The sequence below is a fragment of the Aptenodytes forsteri genome, unplaced genomic scaffold (assembly GCF_000699145.1).
Source record: "Aptenodytes forsteri isolate BGI_AS27 unplaced genomic scaffold, ASM69914v1 Scaffold236, whole genome shotgun sequence".
NCBI classification, from domain to species: domain Eukaryota; kingdom Metazoa; phylum Chordata; class Aves; order Sphenisciformes; family Spheniscidae; genus Aptenodytes; species Aptenodytes forsteri.
The window spans coordinates 1,898,020-1,904,391 of NW_008794456.1; the positions used below are offsets into that span (position 1 = coordinate 1,898,020).

General features: G+C 57.5%; 1 protein-coding gene across 1 annotated transcript in view; it reads left to right on the forward strand.

The window, feature by feature from the left end:
- Positions 1-6,372, forward strand: part of ADAM33 (ADAM metallopeptidase domain 33) — a 35,293-nt gene that overhangs the window by 18,178 nt on the left and 10,743 nt on the right. The window contains exons 4-12 of the mRNA XM_009290720.2: positions 222-300; positions 846-1,032; positions 1,474-1,539; positions 1,653-1,724; positions 2,224-2,390; positions 2,504-2,588; positions 3,324-3,466; positions 5,748-5,925; positions 6,288-6,372. The exon at positions 6,288-6,372 is cut by the window's right edge and continues 1 nt beyond it. Of these exons, the coding sequence (XP_009288995.1) occupies positions 222-300; positions 846-1,032; positions 1,474-1,539; positions 1,653-1,724; positions 2,224-2,390; positions 2,504-2,588; positions 3,324-3,466; positions 5,748-5,925; positions 6,288-6,372 (1,062 nt within the window). The remainder of the gene's footprint in view (positions 1-221; positions 301-845; positions 1,033-1,473; positions 1,540-1,652; positions 1,725-2,223; positions 2,391-2,503; positions 2,589-3,323; positions 3,467-5,747; positions 5,926-6,287) is intronic.

Below are 6,372 nucleotides of genomic sequence, written 5' to 3' on the forward strand. Positions count from 1 at the left end.
CCCGCGCGCCGACCCGGGCGCGGGGCTGTCTGTGTCCCTGGCTGAACCACTGGAGCCAGCAGCCTCCCAGCTCCGTCCCTCCCGTTCCCCGGTGCAGAGGGACACCGCTCGCCCGGCTGGGAAATGCAAAACGAGTGGTTTTTTGGGCCGAGCATGTGGGGTTTGTTGCTGCCCAGCCCTGCGTGGTGTTTTCTAACGAAGGACTCCATCGCCTCTCTCCCCGGACCACTGCTACTCCCATGGGCACGTCCGGGGCTACGGCGGCTCCTGGGTCGTCCTCAGCACCTGCTCGGGAATACGGTACGGAGACAGGTGGGGAGCGGGCTGCCCCCTTCCTCCCTGCAGGGACCCCCCTCTGGGGACCCCCCGGAGCAGCACCGATGGTCCTGCAACCCCAGCTCTAGATGCTTCATGGGGCTGATTTTCCATAGCTTCCCTTCTCCTTCCATTGCTTCCCTTCTCCCGTCCTTCACCCGACCCCGGGGGTGGGCCGGGGGGGAGAAAGTTGTTTTTCTGGCAGCATGAGCTGCCTTCAAGGAAATTTGTCTCTGGAAGAGGCAAGATGCCACGCACCCCACAGCGGGTACCCCAGAACTGAGCTTTGCCCTCTTGCAACCACCAGCTGCCATCCCGCGTTTGCGTGGTCTGACCGGCATGGAGGTTTAACGCTAAGGATATATTAGCTCATAGGGCTGTATTGACAGAGACACCCATCTCTTGTCTCTGCCCTCACCCCGGGTATGGACCGAGCTGAGGTGCAGTGAGTTTGCGGGGCCTCAGCAGGGGCTAGGGGAGCTGGAGTGAAAGCACCACAGGAGCCATCGGGGACTGCTCTCCATTGCCAGGGGCCTGATAGTGCTGAGCAGCAATGCTAGCTACTACCTGAAACCCCTGGGGACCCCCGAGCCAGGCCACCACGTCATCCACCGAGCAGAGCACTTGCCCATCCGAGGTGGGACCTGCGGCCACGGCGATGATTTTGGGAGCACCATTGCTGACATCGCTCGGCTCTTCCAGCCAATGCACCAGCGGGTAAATCCATCCTGGGGTCCTCCAAGCAAACGCTTGTGGAGGGGCAGAGGGCTGAGAGCGGGGCCGTCTGTGCCCCTGCTAAATGCCTGCAGCTTGGGGCGGGGTGCCCGTCACCCTGGCATCTGGGTAGGGTTGCGCAGGCAGATGGGACGTGAGGGGTGTTCATGGGCAGCTCACCTGGTTTGAGTTTGGGCAGGAGACCTCAAGGGGAGGATGTGTGGGTTGGGGATCGGTGCTGTGTCATACAATGTGGGAAGTGATGTGAGGTGACTTTGGGAATTGCACTAAAGCTGTCCAAATTTTCCTGGTCTCCTCGTGCCTCAGTTTCCCCGCTCGGCCGTCCTTCCTGGACAGCTCTGCAGTGTCTGGGGAACCCGTGATGCCCAGAGCCACGGGCTGCCCACTCTTTCGCTCCTCCAAGCCTTGCTGTCTGTCTTGCAGGTGAAGAGAGATGCCTGGAGGACCATGAAGTACATGGAGCTCTTCATTGTTGCCGATCACACACTGGTGAGCACTGTGGGGGGCAGAAACCTGGTCCCCTGCCGAAAAGCCGGGACCCCTCTCTGTCTTCCCCCCTGCTCTTCCTCCGGTGACCCTTCCCCATCCCCACCTCTCTGCAGTACAGGAACCAGAACCTCAACCTTGGCCACACCAAGCAGCGCATCGTGGAGATCGCAAACTACGTGGACAAGGTAACGGCCAGTGAGAGGGACCTGCCACCACCTCCACCGTTCCTGGTGCATGTGAAAGCACCTGAGCTCGGGGACAGCCTGGTGATGGCCCTCAGGGACTGTCCCCATGTCACTGGGGCTAGGAGTTTAGATGGCAGATGTGAGCATGCGGTGGAAAATGCTTTGCCACTCATCGGCTGAGCTGCAGCAGTGAGGAGGGTGCTGGCTCTTCGCCCTTGCTGTGGCGATGGGGATCAATGCTGGCATGGTCAACACAAGCAGGGACATGCTTAGGCGTTGTCAGCTGATGGATTGCATCGTGCCACCCTGACTGGCTCCTGTGCCCACGCCTGTGCCTGTAGAGCTCATGCTTGCAGGTGGATTTGGGACAAGTGTGTCCCCGAGTCACCCAGCTGGAAGTAAAGCATGGAGACTCACCAGCTGAAACACTGTGGCCGTGACGGAGGATGTACGGCGAATGCCAGTCCCCATCCCCTCCATCCCTGTCCCCTCCCTGCAGTTTTACAGGTCGCTGAATATCAAGGTGGCCCTGATCGGCCTGGAGGTGTGGACGGAGCGGGACCAGTGCGCCGTCACCAGCGACGCCAACGCCACGCTCTGGTCCTTCCTGCAGTGGAAGAAGGCGCTGAGGTCACGCAAGAAGCACGACAACGCCCAGCTGCTGACGTAAGCACCCCTATGGACCTGGGGACAGCAGGGCAGGGTGCTCCCGGCTCAGACCGGGGTCTCCAAACCACCCCTGGGATGCTAACTGGCCCTCCGTTCTCCTTTCCGGGCAGAGGGAAGACATTCAGGGGGACAACCATTGGCATGGCCCCGCTGGAGGGGATGTGCAGCGCGGATAACTCCGGAGGTGTCAGCATGGTAAGAGGCACATGGGGGTCCCCGCTGCTCCTCCCAGGCTGGGGGACCCCATCGCCACCCCGTCTTGCTGGGGTTCTTCACGGGCTTGGAGGACCAGCCATCTGGGCTTGGTCCTGGGATGCAGCCTGAGGGCAAATGATGATGCTGGTAGCCCCTTACCCCTCTCAGATGTTGGCCAAGTACTAAGGAAGGTGAGAAAGGGCTGGTTTAAAGGTCTCCCGCCCCAGGTACACCCTCAGCTTGCAGCGAGCAGCAGCGTTGGGATCTCCTGTGTTGCTTCTGCCCCTCATATTGAATAGCCCCTGCTTGTTCCCTGCTTGTGCTCTCTGGTTTTGTAGGGTCGTCTCCGCCCCAGATAACTCTTATCCTCCTCCTGATGTGGCGATGGTGGCCCTGGTGACCTGTGGTCCCTAGGCAGGGTGGTGGTGTGGCTCACCGAGGTTTCTGGTTTTTGGGATGTGCCTTCCAAGGCCCCAGGTTTTCAGCAGTTGGCTCCAGCAGAAAAAGCTTCCCAACAGTCCCATGTGGGACTGTTGGTCTCCCATCTTAGGAGACCAAACCCTACTTCTGCCATGAATCCTCCTCCATCCCTCTCTCTGTCCCTCCCATGGGATCCAGTTGCAATCACAGGGATGTTGTGGTCCCTCCATCACCCCAACCCCATTCCCTGCTGCGGGATCACCCCTCTCCATCGCTCCTGGCTGCTGTGCTGACGCATCCCCCATCCCTATGCAGGACCACTCGGAGCAGCCCATCGGGGCAGCCGCCACTATGGCCCACGAAATAGGCCACAATTTCGGCATGAGCCACGACAGCACGGGCTGCTGCGTGGAGGCCACCCCGGAGCAAGGTGGCTGTGTCATGGCAGCGGCCACTGGGTAAGTGGTGGTGGGGATGGGATGCGTCCCCCAAGGCCCCCAGCAGGTTGTGGATGCTGTTTGCAGCTGGGTGGGCTGGGGACTGGGGAGGGGGTCCTGTCCTGCAAGGCACCGTTGCGGTTGCAGTGCCCCATTGCAAAGGGGGACCCGGCTGGTTGCCCTCATCCCCGTTTGTCCTGTACATCCCAATTCCCTGGAGCGAGAACATCCCGGGGCCCAGGAGCAGGCAGGGCTGGTGGTCTCCCAGGGGTAGCAGAGGGTAGCAGCGGGGTAGCAGCCGCATCCCAAAAGAGCTAGGGATGGAAGCAGGTGGATGTTATCTGGTGGACACATTACAGGAATGCAAGGTGTTTTCCTGTGCTAACCCACACCTCAGCACAATGAAATGATTCTTTATTGTAAGACCAGAGGGCCAAGGGGTGCCCAGTCCCCGGTCATGCTGGCGGGGACTCATGGCATCGCGGGGCTGCGGTGGGGTGAGCTCACATCCCTCACCCCAAGCCCACTAAATGTGGATGCGGGATGCTCCGCAGTGGTAGTCATTAGCTTTCATGCTCTCTGGCATCCCTCCGGGGTTTGTTTTCCTTTGCTTTTACTCTTTAATTCGGCCCAAAGCTGTATGAAATTCAGCTGGTTGGTGCCACTTTCCCTTCCAAGGTCCTTCTCCTGTTGGGTTTTCTAGCTCCCGACAATACGGTCAGCCCAGATTTCCCTGCACTGCAGAAAAGCAGCTGTTTATTCCCCGTTATTTGAACCCATCCTCTCTTCCAATTAATAAATAACAGTCAAAAACCATGATGCGGTTTCAGGGTGTCCCCAGGCTGTTTTCCCGTGGCTCTCAGGGCCGTCAGACCACGGCGCTGACCCCGTGGGGTTTAGTCTCTGCCTAGGTGGATTGTGGTGGGGAAAAGCACCGGCCTTCCAGGACGAGGCAGTTATGCACTTGTTTGTTTAGTCATCCTGTTAATTAATTATCCTGCCCCCACCCACCGGAGCTGGATGCACTGGTGCAAAGCAGTAGCAGATGCTGTAGCTCAGCTGTGCCCCTGCTCACCCCTGCAGGCAAAGCTCTCCGAGCTGACATCTCCCCGTGACATTTCTTCCTTCTTATTTTTGCTGGAATATTTTTTTCCTGACATGGGCAGGAAACACATTTTTTTGTCTGTCTTCAGCCTCTCCCTATTTGCACGTTCATGTACCAGCTTATTGGGTATATTTACTTGCTCACCCTCCCATAACTTGCATGGACTTACAGCTTTCCCTGCAGCTCAAAAGATTTCCCCCAGATGTCAAAAATACTTTTAGAAAAGGCCTCTGTGTCATCTCGGAAATGAGATGTCCTAATATGAAATAAATCTTTTTTTCAGCGATAGGAGGAAGTGAAACCAGCACTGAAGCGGAGAGCGGTGCACAGCTCTTACTCTCTGCTTCCTCCTTCTTAGTACATCACACAAAAACCCACACAAACTTGTGCAAAATTACGGAATAACCATGCTCGGAGCTTCTCCAGAAAATCACTGTGTCTCTCCAGCTCCTTATGCAAAAGGCCAGTCGGGCTGTTAGAGAAATTACCTTACACGTAGTAGGCTCTGTTTGTTTTTCTGTTGCTCAGGCCTTGTGAATGATTTAATGCGGGTTTTTTTTTGCGTGTCTTTTCCATTTTTCTTTAATTTTTTAGAGGATTTTTCTCCATCTCAACCTCGGAGGTATTTAAATAGCCCCAAACGGGTATTTCCTCTCAGCGGTTCCATGGTAACAGGCACATATTTAGCAGACATCCTGAGCAGATAGTCACTGCAGATGTGGAGACCTGCCTTGCGGTTAGGACGGGGGGGTCTGTGGTCACCCAGGTGCAAAGGACTGAGGCACGGAGGTGGCACCTACACCAGCATCGAGCTGGCAGAGCCTGCAGGCATGGGTGCTCCTTGGGCTTTGAGGGTCAGACCATGGGGATCTCCAAACTCCAAGAGGTTTCTTGCTGGAGGTTTGATGCTCTGGTTTGGTGGCATATAGCAGCTCCGCTTGTCCACCCCATCCCGTTCTGGAAAATATTTGGGTTCAGTGTGGTGTCCCCTGGTTGTTAATCTGATGCTCAGCCGTGTGAGTTGGGGTGGGGGATGTTCGTGCTCTTGATGCATCTGGCTGATGGTGGCTTCTGCTCTTGGAAGGGTTTGTGCCAGTTTGCCCGTGTCCTTATTTCCCAGCTCTGACTGTGGTTTTCCACCTTCTTCTGGTCCCGGTCGCCCCGGTTCCCATCCCTCCCCATCTGTCCCCTGCGCAGACATCCCTTCCCTCGCGTGTTCAGCTCCTGCAGCAAGAGGCAGCTGGAGAACTACTTCCAGAAGGGAGGTGGCATGTGTCTCTTCAACCTGCCCGACACCAAGGACCTGGTGGTGGGACGGAAATGTGGCAATGGCTTTCTGGAGGAAGGAGAAGACTGTGACTGCGGGGAGGTGGAGGTAGGGTGCTGGGTGCTGCATTGCTTTCCCACAGAGGTTTTTGCAGAGCAGCTCAGCTGCTGGGTGGCAGGACGCAGCTCATGTGGAGAGGGGTATTTCCAAGGGAAAGGGGTTTGCCGGTCACCACAGGGACACCAAGGGCTCTTCCCAGTCCCACCTTCCTGATTCCATTTAACCTGGTCCTGTCTTCTTGACTTTGCCCCAGAGTGCTCAGGTCTTCCTCACCCCCCCCCCGTGCCTCAGTTTTCCCCATCATGAAAGTGAGAAGAGCAATGCTGTGATGGGTGGAGAAGGGGCTGGGGGCAGCAACGCGGGAGGGACGGGCTCGCTGACTGTGGTGGTGTCTTCTTCTCCCCACGCAGGAGTGCACCAACCCATGCTGCAATGCACACAACTGCACGCTGAAGGCGGGGGCCCAGTGTGCCCACGGCGACTGCTGCCAGAACT